Source organism: Pongo pygmaeus, chromosome 11, assembly GCF_028885625.2.
Source record: "Pongo pygmaeus isolate AG05252 chromosome 11, NHGRI_mPonPyg2-v2.0_pri, whole genome shotgun sequence".
NCBI classification, from domain to species: domain Eukaryota; kingdom Metazoa; phylum Chordata; class Mammalia; order Primates; family Hominidae; genus Pongo; species Pongo pygmaeus.
The window spans coordinates 68,536,901-68,555,176 of NC_072384.2; the positions used below are offsets into that span (position 1 = coordinate 68,536,901).

General features: G+C 36.6%; 1 protein-coding gene across 4 annotated transcripts in view; it reads right to left on the bottom strand.

Moving 5' to 3' along the window:
• Window positions 1-18,276, bottom strand: part of ABCB11 (ATP binding cassette subfamily B member 11) — a 110,172-nt gene that overhangs the window by 11,554 nt on the left and 80,342 nt on the right. For all 4 annotated transcript variants that reach the window (XM_054476926.2, XM_063647616.1, XM_054476927.2 and 1 more), the window contains 4 exons: window positions 11,216-11,320; window positions 10,964-11,125; window positions 2,803-3,006; window positions 1,754-1,995 (listed from right to left, as the gene is read on the bottom strand). In XM_054476926.2, the coding sequence (XP_054332901.1) occupies window positions 1,754-1,995; window positions 2,803-3,006; window positions 10,964-11,125; window positions 11,216-11,320 (713 nt within the window). The remainder of the gene's footprint in view (window positions 1-1,753; window positions 1,996-2,802; window positions 3,007-10,963; window positions 11,126-11,215; window positions 11,321-18,276) is intronic.

An 18,276-nucleotide genomic window follows, 5' to 3' on the forward strand; every position in this document is an offset into this window, starting at 1 on the left:
AGTGAATGAATAAATGAATGATAAATATAATGAGAGATAACTTTGTTGCTGTAGAGACTATGATGTGAGTAGTAGCCTCCAAAGCTGTTCACCTGCACTGTCATGCACAGAGGGTCTGCCTGGGATGGGGATAGGGATAAGGGATGTGTCTTTGTGGGTCACACTGCTCAGTTCATAAGCAGGAATTGTTTTAGGCCAGAATTGCAAATCCAAACATCTCCAGGAGCCCAGTTTAAAGCCTAAGGGAATGAAAAGAACTAGAAATGAAATGGAAAATGGTGGAAGATGACCTTCCAATTTTTAAAGTGAAGCCAGAAATTGGGAGTTTTCTGTAGTCCCAGTTTTGTTGTTGTTGTTGTTTTGTTTTGTTTTGAGATGGAGTCTCACTCTGTCACCGAGGCTGGAGTGTAGTGGCATGATCTCAGCTCACTGCAGCCTCCACCTCCTGGGTTCAAGCGATTCTCCTTTCTCCTGCCTCAGCCTCCCAAGTAGCTGGGATTACAGGCATGCACCACCATACCTGGCTAATTTTTATATTTTTTGTAGAGATGAGGTTTTGCCATGTTGGCCAGGCTGGTCTCAAACTCCTGACCTCAAGTGATCCACCCACCTCGGCCTCCCAGGGCGCTGAGATTACAGGCATGAGCCACCACGCCCAGCCTGTAGCCCCAGATTTTTACATGTTGGCAAAAAATTATTCTAAAACCTTAATATAAACTAAATAAAAATGAGCCAATGGTTTGTGTTTTCTAATTTAGATTAGTAGCTTTAAGTATGCAAAGATTTAGAAAAGAGAGACTTTCCTAGCTGGGTGGGTGTAGTGGAATGGGAGAGAAGTGCTGAAAGAGATACCAGGTGAGAAGGTGGGACTCACGGCTAGAGAAGGAAACCCAAGAACCGATTCCTATAGGACCACTTTTCCTAATGCCCTCCAAACCTTTCTCAGACCATCTCCACCCTTACCTCCCCACTCGCCCATATACATGTGTACCTCATTCGCCAGTACCCTGACACCCTTAGGCTTTCACCTCTGGAAATGTGAGAAATTGGACTAAAAGCTAATCTTATTAGAAAAGCAGACTTTGGCTATACGAATGGAACATCATTCACCTGTATGGCCTATGCTGTCTCTGCCTAGGAGGAGTCAGCAAGGAGGAGTCCGCCCTCTTTGCAAGACAGGAGTTCAAATAAAACAGTTCTCTATGAACCGTCTTAGCCAAGGCCTCTAGATTTTCTCAGCATTAACATGTGTGGCAGATTGTTTATAAACAACGATCATATTAATTCACACTATCATGCATCCCTTTGCAACATGGCTTTTTTACTCCTCTCATCAAAAAGTGAATTCTATTTTTTTCTATTCCTTAAACCTGGGCTTGATGGCATGACTTTCTTTGGCCAAACAGAAAATTAGAAAGTTTCTTTGCGTGGAGAGACTTGAAAAGTACTTGCACAGTGGGGCTTGCCCTCTTTTGTGGCACTTGGAACTCTGAGGCCATAATATGAAGAAAAGAAGCTCATCTGCTAGACAGGCCACGTGGAGACAGAAGAATACACAGAAGCCTGACTGAGTCAGCCCAGGTCAGAAGAACCACCCTGACGACCCACAGAATCTTGAGAAATAATTAATCCCAACTATTGTAAGACACCAAGCTTGGGATGGTTTGTTAAGCAGCAAAAAGCTAACTGATAGAACCAGGCTATTCCTTCCTTGTGTGTTGATCTTTTCTCACCTTGGCTAGATATTCCTCACCTGAACACGTAGCTGAAATGGAGCCCCTCATTGGGGATTAAGTAACCTCCATATCTGTAGGAAGCAGAATTCGCAATAAACACGATGCACTGGGCAAAGGCAAAGCAGAATCCATAAACATTGGCTTTCTGTATGGCTGTCTTGAGGGGCTTCTCCAGCTCAGTCTCAAGTGCTTCAATGAACCGCCTCTCCTTTCCAATTCCAGCAACAGTGCGGATGTTACTGAGGGCTTCATTTGTAATCTGAAGACAGAAAAAGAGTCTTAGGAATACAAGGGCAGAAATAACTCCTTTCATGACATTTCAATGGCTGCCTGTATTGATGGTGCAAATGGCAGAATGTGGTACAAATCAGAGAATGCATCATCTGGGAACACAAAGAAGTGGCTGGAGATCAACCCAACTGGACCACGAGACATTTTTTCAGTTAAATTCAAGTTTCCCTTAATTCTTATACTTGAGAAGTGTTTATGCTACCAACCATCTGTCATTTACCCCCCAAGGACAAGATATTAATTAGAACACACTTTAAAATGTATAGCTAAAACCTAAGTGTATCCAAAACCTAAACTGCAGCTCATAATTCTAGTTGGGAAAGACACTTGCCCCAAGCCTGGGGGACTCTAAAGTATGAAGAGAAAAGGCGTGTGCCATTAACACCATCATAGCTCCTCTGTGTGTGGAAAGCATGGCTCAGGTGAACCATTAAATTGCAAAAGCCTCACGGCCAGAAAACTGAACTATCCACCCCTGCAAGTGAGAGTACACCAAATTGGAATGTGGAATGAAACACTATGCGAGAGGAAATTGAACAGGCAATCCTGTGTTCACCCCACTATTTCTCCACGCCGGCTCATATTCAGAGCCTCAGAGCTTTATTGCCTCAGCCTTTGGGCCAAGCATGCATAGAAAGGGTGGTGGAAGGTTCTTAAGTGTGCCTGTCTTGTGGGCTGACAGCTTCCTTAAGTCTCTTCGTACTATTCATTTTTAACAGTTTGTCTGATAGCCACTTAGCCATGAGGAATGGGAAAATTAGATCTGCAAGATTACCTGTCCCACCATCTCCAGGGCCTGCTTATCTCGAGAGGCAAATCCTGTCAACATCCTGCTCTGTGTGGCTCCTGATAAAGCCAAGAAGGGGAAGAAGCACAAGATGACCAGGCTCAGCTTCCAGCTAAAGGAGAAGGCAATGATCATGGCCACAGTGACGTTAGTGAAGGAATTGACCATCATCCCGATCTGAGAGCCGGCAGCCTGCAAACCAAAAAGCAATCAACCCATTTCAGACACACAGTCTCTTTTACCAACTACCATTACACAAAAAGGTCAGATCTTTTATAAAGTTGTGATAAAATATACATAACAATATATATCATCTTAACCACTCTTAAGTGTATAATTCAGTGGCATTTCACAATGTTGTGTAACCATCACATATCTATACCTAAAGCTTTTAAAATCATGCCCAACAAAAACTCTGTATCCATTAAATAATAACCTCCCTTTCTTCTCTCTCCCCCAAGCTCTTGGTGACTTCTATTTTAACTCTCTGTATAAATTTGCCTACCCTAGGTGTCTCTAGAAGTAGAATCACACAATATTTTTCCTTCTGTGTCTGGCTTATTTTGCTAAGCATAATGTTTTCAAGCTTCAGGCATGTTGTAGCAGGTATAAAAATTTCATTCCTTTTTATTTTTATTTTTTGTTTATTTTGTGTTATTTTGAGACAAGGTCTCACTCTGTCACCCAGGCTGGAGGGCAGTGGCATAATTATGGCTCAATGTAGCCTTGACCTCCTGGGCTCAAGCAGCCCTCCTGCCCCAGCATGCTAAGTAGCTGGGACCACAGATGCATGCTGCTACACCTGCTAATTTTTTAATCTTAGTAGAAATGAGGTCTCACTATGTTGCCCAGGCTGGTCTTAAACTCCTAAGCTCAAGTGATCCTCCCACCTTGGCCTCCCATAGTGCTGGGATTGCAGGCATGAGCCATCACACCTAGCTTCATTCCCTTTTAAAACTGAATATTCCATTGTATGTATATATCACATTTTGTTTATCCATTCATCCATTGATGGACACTGGGGTTATTTCCAACTTTTTGCTATTGTGGATAATGCTGCTATGAACACTGGTGTATAAGCACCTTTCAAGTCCCTGCTTTCAATTCTTTTGGATATAGACCTAGGAGTGGAATTGCTGGGTCATATGGTAGTCCTCTGTTCAAAAAGTTAAGTTCTTTTAAATGATTAAGTTCTTTTAAATGATGAGCTCCCATGACGTATCTGAAGGCTGAATTAATTAAAAGGTTCTTTATTCATAGCTTATCCGAAGTTCATTTATTGACTAATCTCATTTTAAGAGTGTCAGTACTAGAACAGTCTGTCTGAGATTAATGCAGCCCTAAACATGGGCTACATATGTGTCAAGTACTGATGCATTTGGCTTGTTTGAAGATATCCAGCCATTGGGCTTGACGTAGTATTACTTATTCAATTAAGATTAATGCTTGCTCTATAATTATATTTTTGAAGTTGATACAAGACTATTATAAGATACCACTTTGATTCTCATTGAAGTTATCCTGCTCATTGGTACAAAGTTACATGCTGCTGTAATATACAGCTATTAGTCAATGCAGATGGACAAAATGGATTCAGTCCTAATACAGATGGAGAATGGACCACTGTGGTAATTATATCTATAGTAATCAGAGTATCCAATGGTTCCAAACCTTCGTTTCAGTTGCAGCTAAGTAGGTATGACTGAAGCTTGGTACACTCTGTAGAAAATACTTGGGTGAGGACAATTACATCACTTCTTTTTAAAATTGTAGAAACACATTATTATTTAAGACAAAAAAATGTAAAACAACAAAAGGTAAGCTGTTAGTAACCATTAGATGCTAAGGCAGTGTTATTCAGGAATAATTTGCATCTTTATAATGAATTGAAGACACAAATGGAATATAAAATTGTGTCCCAAAGCATTCCCATGTGTTAGTGCTAACTTCCTTGGAGACTAACAGGCTAAATCAAGAATTTCTCATTTGTACACTCATGTTCAGGGCAGCATTATTCACAATAGCCAAACAACCTGAATGTCCACAGAGGAATGAATAAAGAAAACATGATATATCCATAAAATAAACATCCATAAAAATGTAGATCTGACACATACTATAGCATAGAGAAACTTCAAAAACATCATGTTATGTGAAATAAGCCAGACATAAAAGGATAAATTCATATGATTTAACCAAAGATGGTTAAAGTAGTAAATTTTATGTTAGAAATATTTTACCACAATTTTTTTTTTTTAAAGAATTTTTGGTTGGCAAGGACTGTCAGGCATTACAGAGTACTTGAAAAGCAACTTTGCAGTTCTTTGGGATGTCCTTATTTTGTTTCCTTTTACATTTTATTCACTTGGTGTTTTTTAAAAAATTGAAAATAATACAGCCTAAGACACAAACAAAACATAGATATATATTTAACAATATATACATATATTTTAATTTTTTTCTTTACAAAAAGGGCTCATACTCTACATATTACTTTGTACTTTGACTTTTTTTCACTTATCAATGTTACATAACTATACTTCCAGATCAATATATAGGAACACTTTAAAAAATACCTGTGTAACATTCGTTAGTATAAATGTATCATAATTGATTCAACTCTTTTCCTGTTGATGGATATTTGGGTAGTTTCCAGGGAATTTTATTAATTTTTTGGTTAATATAAAAAATGATAAATATCCTTGAACACACATTCTTACACAATAGGAGGGAATTCACTCATGAGAATTCTGTTCAAAGAGTATATAATTTAAAAAAAAAAAGAATTTCTGGTTGGCAAGGACTGTCAGGCATTACAGAATACTTGAAAAGCAACTCTAAAGTTTTTGGGGGGATATCATTATTTACTATTACTCTCCAAAACATTTGCTTACTATTATTTACTATTACTCTCCAAAAAACATTGAAAAACTTTGTATATTTTATGAAAGTGTCAGTTATTCCCCATCCTCATGAATATCATTCATGATGGTTTTAGGAACACTACACATAAATATGGTTATATTAGGGATATTAATATTTATTATAAATGCTTTTCTAGTTTATCATTTGTTTATATAAAAGTTTTGAATTCATGAAGTCCAACATGTCTACTTTGTAGTTTTGAGTTTTTGTCTTGCTTGAATCACCTCTACTACCACTCTTATTTCTCAATGAGCTCTAGCTAATATAATAAGAAAATGAGTATAAACATAAAAAAAGAAAAGAGACAAAACGATCTTTTTTGCATTTTTTGCTTTGCAGATATTGTGATTTTTACAAATTGAAGGTTCGTGGCAACCCTGCATATGCAGAGCAATTCTATTGGTGCCATTTTTCCAATGATATGTGTTCACTTTATGTTTCTGCATCACATTTTGGTAATTCTCAAAATATTCAAACTTTTTCATTATTATATCTGTTATGGTGATCTGTGATCAGTGATCTTTGGCATTATTATTGTCATCGTTTTAGAGCACCACGAACCACGCCAATATAAGACTGAAAACTTATTCAATAAATGTGTTTGTTCTGACTGCTCCGCTGACTGGTCATTCTGTCTCTCTCTCTTTCTATCCTCAGACCTCCCTATTACCTGAGACAAAATAATATTGAAATTAGGCCAATTAATAACGCTACCTTGGCCTCTAAGTGTTCAAGTGAAATAAAGAGTCACACATCTCTCACCTTAAATCAAAAGCTAGAAATGACTAAGCTCAGTAAGGAAGGTGTGTCGAAGGCTGAGACAGGCTAAAAGTTAGGCCTCATGCGCTAAACAGATAGTCAAGTTGTGAATGCAGAAAAAAAAGTTCTTGAAGGAAATTAAAAGTGCTATTCTAGTGAACACACAAATAATAAGAAAGTGAAGTGAACCAGCTTCATTGATGATATGAAGAAAGTTTGAGTGGTCTGGAGACAAGATCAAACCTGCTACAACATTGCCTTAAGCCAAACCTAATTCAGAACAAGGCCCTAACTCTCTTCAATTCTAGTAAGGCTGAGAGAAGTGAGGAACCTTCGGGAGAAAAGTTGGTTCATGAGGTTTAAGGAAAAAAGCGTCCCTACAATGTAAAAGTGCAAGGTGAAGCAGCAGTGCTAATGTAGAAGCTGCCACAAGTTCTCCAGAAGATCTAGCTAAGGTCATTGATGAAGGTGGCTACACCAAATAACAGATTTTCCGTGTTGACAAAACAGCTTTCTATTGGAGGAAGATGCCATCTAGGACTTTCATATCTAGAGAGAAGTCAATGCCTGACTTCAAACTTACAAAAAACAGGCTGACTCTCTTGTTAGGGGTTAATGCAGCTGATGACTTTAAGTTGAAGCTTACCATTCCAAAAATTCTAGGCCCCTAAGAGGTATGCTAAATCTCCTCTGCCTATGTTCTATAAATAGAATAATAAAGGCTGGATGACAGCACATCTGTTGAAAACACAGTTTTTTTGAATATTTTAAGCCACCGTTGACACCTACTGTGCAGGAAAAAATACAGCTTTCAAAAATATTAGTGCTCATTGACAATGCACCTAGTCACCCAGGTGCTCTGACGGAGATGTAGAAGGAGATGAATGTTGTTGTGCCTGTTAACCCAACATGAATTCTGCTGCCCATGGGTCAGGGAGTAATTTTCACTTTGAAGTCTTTTTATTTAAGAAGTAACATTTTACAAGGCTACATCTGCCATAGTTATTCCCCTGAGGGAACTCGGCAAAGTAAATTGAAAACCTTCTGGAAAGGACTCACCATTCTAGATGCCATTAAGAACATGTACCCTAGAACTTAAAGTGTATATATAGATATACACTTTATATGTATATATATATATATATTTATTTATTTATGAAAGAACATTTGTGATTCATGGGAGGAGGTCAGAATATCCACATAAATAGGTGCTTGAAAGAAGTTGATTCCAACCCTCACAGATGACTTTGAGGGTTCAAGACTTCAGAGGGAGTAACTACAGTTGTCATGAAAATAGCAAGATAACTAGAATTAGAAGTGGAGTCTGAAGATGTGCTGCATTAAATTGCTGCAATCTCATGATAAAACTTGAATGGATAAGCAGTTGCCTCTTATGGATAAGCAAAGTGGTTTCTTGAGATGAAATCCACTCCTGGTGAAAATGCTATGTTGATAAAAGTAGGAGCAGGGTTTAAGAGAACTCAATCCAATTTTGACAGACATTATACTGTGGGTAAAATACTATCAATCAGCATTACATGCTGCAAATAAATCTTTCATGAAAGGAAGAATCAATTGATGAGGCAAACTTCACAGTTGTCTTATAAGATATTGCCACTCTAACCTTCAGCAACCACCACCGTGGTCAGTCAGTTGCTATTAATAAATTAAGATATGTACATTGTTTATTTTTAGACATAATGCTATTGCATAGTTAGTAGAATACAGTATAGTGTAAACACAACTTTTATATGCACTAGGAAGCCAAAAAATTAGTGTGACATGCTTTATTGCAATATTCTCTTTATTGTGGTGGTCTGAAACCAAACCTGTAATGTCTCAGAACTATATCTGGTATTTTATTATATACCTAGAAAACCCAGTAGACTATATTAAATTTCTAAAATTATAAATTATAAGACAGCTTGGAAAGTCCTTAAGATAAGTATACAAAAACTAATAGCTTTCATCTCAACTCATTTACAGATATAATTGAGAAAAAGATCTCATTCAAAATAGTGGAAAAAATACATGAGAAAAAGTGAGCAAGATAGTGGGACATATTAATATAACTATGAATCTTGCTAAAAACTAGAGTCTTGTTTGTATGTCTCTCAGGAAAATTTAGTATCCCCACAATAGCAATCCTACTGTGTATGTATGTGTGTATATGAATTTGACCAGAATAAAAATAAATTTTTAGAAGAAATTAAAATAAGTGTAAAGTGCATTAAAATAATTAACATCCAGAAATAGATAAGAGAATTTTGAAGAGGAAAAATTAGTGTGAAGGGATTTGCCTTACCAGGTACTAAAATGTATCAAGTTATAAGAATTAAAACAAAGGGTGCAAAAAAAAATAGAAAGAATTAATAAGACATATGATTTGATAGCACAATAGAATGACTATAGTAAATAATTTAATAGTACATTTAAAAATAACTAAGAGTGTAATTGGATTGTTTGTAACACAAAGCGTAAGTGCTTGAGGGAACGGATACCCCATTCTTCATAATGCACTTACTTCACATTGCATGCTTGTATCAAAACCTCTCATGTACACCATAAATATATACACCTACTTGGTATCTATCTACAAAAATTAAAAAAATTTATCAATTAAAACAATAAGGTTTTAAATAGAATAAGTCAAATTGATCAATTCAGACTAGAGAATCTCCAAAGTTAGTTCTAAGTATATATGGGAAGTTAATATGGGAAGTTAATATTCACAACGGGAGGAAACATTTCAAACCAGTAGAAAATGTAATCTACATTTAAAAAATATTTTTGAAATATTTTCTATCCAGCTTCAAGAAAACAAAGCCAAATCTACCTCACGCTAATCTTAAGATAAGTTTGACCTGGGCTAGCAATCTTATTTTTTAAAAAACAACAAAAGTATTAGAAAAATTCTGAGAAAATCCTCTTTTTTAAAAAGATAAGTGGTTTTAAGATAATTAGATGCTACTCTCTGAATTCTAGTGATAGCAAATAACCTTCAAAAGCTCCTTGCAGATTGAAGGACACAAAATTAGAAGAGATAAGATTATGACTTATTTATTTAGCCTAAATTCAAGAGTAAAGGGAGTAGACTACAGTACTCCAATGATGAGAGTGAAATTGGAACAAACTTTCTTTAAGCAGTTATGCAATACATATCAAAATCTTCCAAAATGATTATACACTGATTCAGTGATTACATTTTGAGAACTAAGAAAATAATCAAGGATGTGGCAAGCTCGATATAAAATGATATAAATTGCTTATAAGGAGGAAAAAAACCTAGGGGAAAAATGTAACTAGAGAATCCTTTAAGACATGACAGTAGATGAGAATGAAGTATTGGGCACTCATTAAAAATCTATTGTAGAAGAATACATAATTATGAAAATATGTTCACCTTAGATTATTTCAGGGGAAAAAAGAAAGACTGCAACACATGTAGAGTGTAACCCTAAGTCTATGGGAAACACATGTGCTTACAGAAAAAAGCCTAGATGAATTGAAAGTGACCATTTATAGGGATTTCCCCCTGAGTAAAAGGATTCCATGATCCGTTGAAATTCTGCCATATCGTTTTTGGTATTTTTGGTTAAACTGTCTAGGAGTTGAGACATGCTACAGTACAGCACTATCAGTCCAGTGAGTTTTTTTCTTCCAAGAGCCTCACAGAACATAGTTCAGTTTTAAAATTGTACTTAAATTTTTTTCTTTGGTTTTGTTTTTTAAACAATTTATTAACACGTTATTTCTTTTTTTTAATAATTTTAAGTTAGTTTTTTTTTTTAAATTTTCACAGAAAGTGGGTAGAGATGTTGGAAGGGAAATTTGGCTCTCTTCACTTTAATCCAAACACCTGGTTTTATAAAAGTCTAGCCTCATCATGTGTGTAAGCCCCTTGAACAAGGCTGTAGGTTTTGGGGTTTACACACCACAGCTCTGTCTACCTTAATCAGAAAGTCAGCTCTTTGACACCTTCAAGATTCTAGATAAAAACCATGTATTTCTTTCCCTCAGTTTCCTGACTGGGCTCCACCAGAGGCTGCCCAGGACAGCTTCTCTGTTCATAAGGCTAAACACACTCTGGGGTCCTGTGTGAGTAGGGAGACTTCCTTGCCCTGTTCACCCACCCTCTGGGGGGCGGTATTGAATCTTGTTGAAGCTGAGCCTCTGGGCCTGAAAACAGACTCAGAAATGAGTCTCAGGAAAGTTAGACTCAGAGGAAATCCAAAACCCTGACAGATTTTGGTGCATACCATATACAGATTCTGGTCACTGCCTGGGAGACACTGTGCTTTAGCTGCTGTTTGTCAGTGTTAGAAGCAGTGGAAAATATGGCTTTAGGATATCCCAATCCCACTGGTCCCTATTCCATAGAAAACATGCAGGTGATTGTCAGAATGCCCTAACGAAAGAATGCCAATGCAGTTAATATACTTCTATTTCCCCTCACATAGCTCACCCCTTGAACTTGGGAAGCATCTGTAGCAAGTCTTGTTGTCAAAGCTCCAGGGCTATTTCTGAGGTCATCAAACCAGGCAATATCTTGCCCCAGCATTGCCCTGAAACCAAATTTACGTAGCCTTTTTGTTAGGAGCTCCCCGGATTTAGCAAAGGCATATCCCTAAAACATGAAGAGGGAGATGTTAGAGACATTTTAATGAGAAAAAAGAAAAAATAACTAAATCACTTACTGAAAAATAACATTTCTTACCTGTAGAAATTGGGTGAAAAGAGATACACAGCCCATTGCTACAAAAAGTAGGCACACACCATTGATCTGTGACCTTTGTTCCTCTTTATCAGGAAGTGAAAAAGTCTTGGAAAGATAGTAAGCAAGGAAGTAACCTCGTTATTATAAATAGAAAAATAAATCTATTTACATGTTTAAAATGAATTTTTCTTACCATGCCATTATATATCTGTCCAAATTCATAAAATATACAACACCAAGAGTGAACCCTAATGTAAGCTGTGGATCTGTGATAATGATGTGTCAATGTATGTTCATTAATTGTAGCAAATGTATCATTCTGGTGGGAGATGTTGATAATGGGGGAGGTTATGCGTGTAGGGGGGTAGGGGGTATATGGGAAATCTCTGTACCTTCCTCTAATTTTGCTGTAAACCTAAAAGTGCTCTAAAAAATAAAGTCTTTTAAATAATGGTTCCACTTTAAGCATGCTAGTAATTAAATGAAAGTTAGCTATGAATATGATGACGATGTACTACAGTCCTCTGTGGGGCGGAAAACCTGGTGAATGAAAACCAATGGTGATGACTTACAGAATTTTTGTCTTGTTATTTTGCCTTTTTAGGCAATTGAGTTGGTTTTTCATCGACACAGATGAAAAGGATGATGAAATGACTTAAATCATTTAAGTAATAAAGCTGAGAAAGAAGGAAGAAAGGAAGGAAGGAAAGGAAGGAGGGACAGAAGGAAGAGAGGAAGGAAGGGAAGAAGGAAGAAAGGAAGCAAAGAGGGAGGGAAGGAGAGAGGGAGTCATGAAGGAAAAAGGGAAGGAAGGAAGGAAGGAAGGAAGGGAGGGAGGGAGGGAGGGAATCTAGATCTGGAAATGTTGCCTGGGACAAAACTCAAAGTTGTATTAATATTTTGACCTATATATTTCTCTATTACTAAATGAAAGAAAATATGACTTTCACTCAGGTAATTTGCCAGTTAATTAGTTTTATCGAATATACAGCATTAAAAAAGAAACTATCAAAGCATTGACTGGAATTGCCTTAGGAGAGAAAAAAATTTCATTCATCTGATATTGAGGTTGTTGCCTTTAACTCACCAGAAGCTGAAACATTCCCCCACCCCCTAAAAAACTATGGCCATTGTGAGTGGGAGTTTTTAGTGTATAATGCTTAGTAAATGACACTCAAACGTATTCTGAATTTACAGACATTTGTTCAAGTAACTGAGGATCTTGTTGCAATAAGAAAAATGAAAGAACATACTCCAATGACATTGCCTTGTGGTGAAATGGATTTTGTGCATAACAGAACCTTTGTAATTTAGGCCAGGTGAGGGAACTGGGAAGGTCAGAAGAGGTATGCATTAGAGAGCTATACAATACATCTTTATTCATTTTCCTGAATTAATTTGAGTCATTAAAACAGTGTCAACAAACAGTTGTTCAAAGGAAACCATTTATTCAAAAATATTTACTAAGTACCTACTATTTGCCAAATAAATCTCCTTGGAAACAATATGTACTACTCCATTAACAAATCCTTTTTTTGTAAAGCAAAAGTAACCCGTTCAAATTATGGGACATTACAAAGTGAGTAGGAGGGGTTCTAAATTAATGAGATTTTACTGTTTGTAGGATGAAGTTTCTAGGGCCTTCGTCGTACTCAATACTGGTAAAAGTGGGTTCAGAAAGTAGCACAGTAATTCTTCCCAGCATAGCATAACTCATAAGTTTACAGAGTCTAGAAATTAAAAAATTTAAAGATAAATATTTTAAAAATTACTGTGCAAATACCCTGAAACCCCAAACTGCGATGCCACAATTCCCATTCCTCCTTAAGGTCAACTTTTATAATGATGGTCTATAGAAGTGCAGATTTTCCCATTTAACTCTTATAGATGGAAAATAAAGCCCCAAACATCAAGTTGTTTGTTCAAGTTCATTAAGCTAGTGGTTATTACTAGATAAGAAAATGCCTGTATTTTGGCTTCTGGTGCGGTGGTTTTCTTCTGGGTATGCTCTTTTAGCTTTTCGTATTACTTACCTTCTCAGTGTTAAAAAAAAAAAAGAGTATTTAGCTAATGTTAAAATTCATACAACTGTCCAATTCAAGATTTAGCATCTCTCTAACCGTAATCTTTTTTCACAAAATTCTGCTCCACGAGTTCTTTGTATATTCTTATTGTTGAAATGCAATTCCAAGGGCTATCCATCCATAGATTCCTCTGTTCCTTGACTAGTTGTAGTTTTGGCACACATCTTTGCTATTTTTGTAATGGTAAGTTTGTTTAAGGAGAAAACTAACATTCATTAACCTTTTGCTATGTACCACATGTCAAATGTGTAGACTAACCTGCTGTAACTTAAATTAGGAATTATGATTCTCAAAACAACCCAGTGAGGTAGATTTTCTTGCTCCTTATACAGATGAGGAAATTAATCAAGGATAAATCGCTCACCTAAATATACACAGATAGTACAGAGTAGAGACCTACTACAAATCCAGAGCTGGCGACTCACATCCATTTTTTTTCCCCAGCATGCTACATCCCAAGTGCTGTGCTGAACATTGGCACATTTTCCAAGTCAAATGGACACAGGGAAAGTAAAGCAGTCAAATTATGCCTTACAGGTATATTGAGGCTTAGCTAGATTGGCAACTGGGCTCCCAATAAGGCCCAATCATTTGCTGGGTCCATTCCCACAGTGTGGTCTCAATACACCAAATGTGCATATTGTGCCCTTTAGGTATGTCAGAAGGAAAATAGAGCAATTATAAATAGACTCACAATTACACCCTGTGAGAAGAAAGCATCATGAGTTTACTAATGAACACGTGATAATTATGCAAAGAGACAACCTACTCTACCAGAGAGGAAAAATAGTGATTTGTTCAGCATCATTCTCTTAGCAAATATAACCCTGTGAGAACAAGAACAACGAGCAGACTTTGGATTTCATCAACTAGATGCTGCCTATTCTGGTCCTGCAGCTCTTAAATCTCTAAGTCCATCTTAAGGTTTCTGGTTGTCACCAGAAGAAACACAGAGAATATTGTCACCACCAATGACCAAGCAGGTGCTCAAGAAGGACAGCAATTATAGTTGAATCTTTTTTTTTTTAACTTAGCCATTTCATGGACCACTAGAGCTGGAAGATATCTTACAGATCATCTTTTAAATCCTTCATTTTGTAGGAAATGGAGACCGGGAGAAGAGGTATGACATGATCCCAGGGCACACAGGATGTGGTAAGTAACTAGAAGAGCCAGTTTCAGAAGAAAGATCTCCTGACAGGAAAGTCAGAACTCTCCACAGCAGCTCATATGCACAGTTTGGGTGGAGTTGGATGAGTATGTTCTTTACTCTGCTTTTATAAGAGGTAAAGAAATAATCAGCAAAGAAGCTGATATTTTGGATTTCTTTTAAAAAGCAAACATCAAGGACATAGGCTTGGATTCTTTCCGATCCAACCCTATTCCCTACACCTTCTACACTAACATCATTGCCCAGTGAAATGCATTTCTCCAGCTTCTCCCTACTAGAATGTCGGCTTTGTGCAAGCAACACACAAACACACAATGATATTCTTGTCCTCCACTCTATGCCCAACATTAGTTACAATCCCTGGAAAACTATAGGTGGTAAATATTTGTTGAATGATGAGTGGGGTTTTTTGTGTTGATGTCATCTTCCTCACACACTGAAAACTCCACTAGGGAAAGCATCATAACTGATATGCATTCCCCAGTCCCCAGCACCATGTCTGGGGAAGACAATCAATACAGATCTGTTGAGGGAATAAAAGATTATTCATTTTATATTTGGATATTGTACCTACTAGGAAATCAAGAAATATAAATTATTTCAAAGATTTTCAACATAAAAGGTTATGGCACCATATAACTAGAAATTATATAGTTAATCAAAGTTGGATGTTTCCGATTCTCTACCTTTCTGAAATTAATGTGATTTCTTCACTTACCACAAGGGGGCAATGCGAAAACTACAGTGGTGGCTGGGGCCCTCCTTACACAACGAACTTGATTTTGTTTGTGGATTATCCAGGTTTTTCTGTACAACTCATGCTTGTGGGGTCATTTTTACGGTCAGGAGAGGTGATGTGAGAGAAAGAAATGGAGTAGGGAACTAAAATGTAAGCTTTTATCATTTACTAAGCTCTGACAATGTGATATGTTGGCAAATTCTATAGACTAGGATTCGGTAAACCTGGGCTCTAGTCCTGGCCCCATCACCTAATGGCAGTGTCACCTTGTACAAGTTGACAGTTCTAGGTTTCCTTCCTTGTGGACCTCAAAGGATTTATGTGTATATGTGTGTGTGAATTTCAGCTAAGAAAACATGATCACATTTTTTCAAACTGCTTCTTTTTTAAAATTAACTTTTTAAAATTTTTGTATATTTAGGGGGTACAAGCACAGATTTCTTACATGCATATTGAAGTCTGGGCTTTTAGTGCACCCATCACCTGAATAGTGAACATTGTACCCAATAGGCAATTTTGCAATCTTCATCTCCCTCCCATCCTCCCACGTTTTGGAGTCTTTAGCGTCCATTATTCCACCCTATATGTCCATGTTTACCCATTGTTTAGCTCTCACTTGTAAGTGAGAACATGTGGCATTTGATTTTCTGTTTCTGAATTTTTTCACTTAGGGTAACGTCCTCCAGTTCTGTCCATGTTGCTGCAAAAGACATGATTTCATCCTTTTTATGGCTGAGTAGTATTCCATGGTATACCATATTTTCTTTATCCAATCCTCTGTTGATAAAAATTTAGATTGATTCTGTGTCTTTGCTATTGTGAATAGTGTGACAATAAACATATGAGTGCAGGTATCTTTTTGACATAATGACTTCTTTCCCTTTGTATATGCTCATACGATGGCTAATACTGAGTGACAACTTGATTGAAGAATACAAAGTATTGATCCCCTGGGTGAGTCTGTGGGGGTGTTGACAAAGGAGATTAACATTTGAGTCAGCAGTCTGGGGAAGGCAGACCCACCCTTAATCTGGTGGGCACAATTTAATCAGCTCTCAGTGAATATAAAGCAAGAAGAAAAAAAATGTAAATGAGTGAGACTGGCCTAGCCTCCCAGCCTATATCTTTCTCTCCTGCTGTATTCTTCCTGCCCTCAAACATCAAACTCAAAGTTCTTCAGATTTTAGACTCAGACTGGCCTTCCTTGCCCCTCAAACTTGCAGATAGCCTATTGTGGGACCTTGTGATCATGTAAGTTAATACTTAATAAACTCCTAAATATATATATAAAATGATATATATCCTATTACTCCCATATATATATATAATACACACAAAATAGGATACATATCCTATAAATGCCTATATACATATAAACTCCTATATATATGTATATATATGTGTGTATGTGTGTGTGTATACATATATGGATATATATCCTATTAGTTCTGCCCCTCTAGAGAACGCTGTCCGTAATACAGCCCAGTAGTGGGATTACTGGATGAAATGGTAGTTCCGTTTTTAGTTCTTTGAGAAATCTCCATTCTGTTTTCCATAAAGGTTGTACTAATTTACATTCTCACCAGCAGTGTATAAGCATTCTTTTTTCTCCACATCTTTGCTAACATCTGTTGTTTTTATACTTTTTAAAGATAGCTGTTCTGACTGGTGTAAAATGGTATCTCTTTGTGGTTTTAATTTACATGTCTATGATGATTAGTGATGTTGAGCATTTTTTCATGTTTGTTGGCTGCTTGTATGTCTTCTTTTGAAAAATATCTGCTCGTCCTTCACCTACCTTTTAATGAAATTATTTGGTTGTTGCTTAAGTTGAGTTCCTTATAGATTCTGAATATTAGCCCTTTGTTGGATGTAATGTTTGTAAATATTTTCTCCAATTGTGTAAGTTGTTTGTTTACTCTGTTGACTGCTTCTTTTGCTGTGCAAAAGCTTTTTAGCTTAATTTATTCCCATCTGTCTATTTTTGTTTTGGTTGTGTTTGCTTTTGAGGACTTTGAATTAAATTCTTTGCCTAAGCAAATGTCCAGAAGAGTTTTTCCTAGGTTTCCTTCTAGTATTTTTATAGTTTCAGGTCTATGGTTAGGTGTTCTATCTATCTTGTGTTAATTTTGTAAGTGGTGAGAGGTATGGGTCTAATTTCTTTCTTCCGCATACTGCTATCCAATTTTTCCAGCAGCTTTTATTGAGTAGGGTGTCACTTCTGCAATGAATATTTTTGTTGACTTTTTCAAAGACAACTTGGTTTTAGGTATGTGGCTTTGTTTCTGGGTTCTCTATTCTGTTCCATTGATCTGTGTGTCTATTTGTATACCTTGGTAGAATAATTTAGTCAGCCAAATAATATGATAACTTTAGCTTTGTTCTTTTTGCTTAGGATTGCTTTGGCTATTAGGGCTCTTTTTTTTAGTTCCATGTGAATTTAAAAATTTTTTTTTCTAATTCTGTGAAAAATGACATTGGTAATTTGATAGGGATTGCATTGAATCAGTGGATTGCTTTGGGAAATATGGTCATTTTAATGTTATTAATTCTTCCAATCCATGAGCATGGGATGTTTTTCCATTTGTTTGTGGCATCTATGATTACTTTTATCAGTGTTTTGTGGTCCTCCTTAGGGAGACCTTTCACCTCTTTGATTAAATATAACCCTAAGTATTTTTTTTTGTAGCTATTGTAAATGGGATTAACTTCATGATTTGGCCCTCAACTAGCTCAATATTGGTGTATAGAAACACTATTGATTTCTGTAAATTAATTTTGTATCCTGAAAGTTTACTGAATTTGCTTACTAAATTTAAGAGTTTTTGGTGAAGTCTTTAGGGTATTCTATAAATAATATGATTTCATCAGTAAACAGGGATAATTTGGCTTCCTCTTTTCTAAGCCTGATTGCTCTGGCAAGGACTTCCAGTACTATGTTAAATAAGAGTGGTGAAAATTGGCATCCTTATCTTGTCCCAGTTCTTAGAATTCTTTCAACTTTTCCCCATTAAGTATGATATTTGCTTTTGGTTTGTATGGCTTTTATTATGTCGAAGTATGTTCC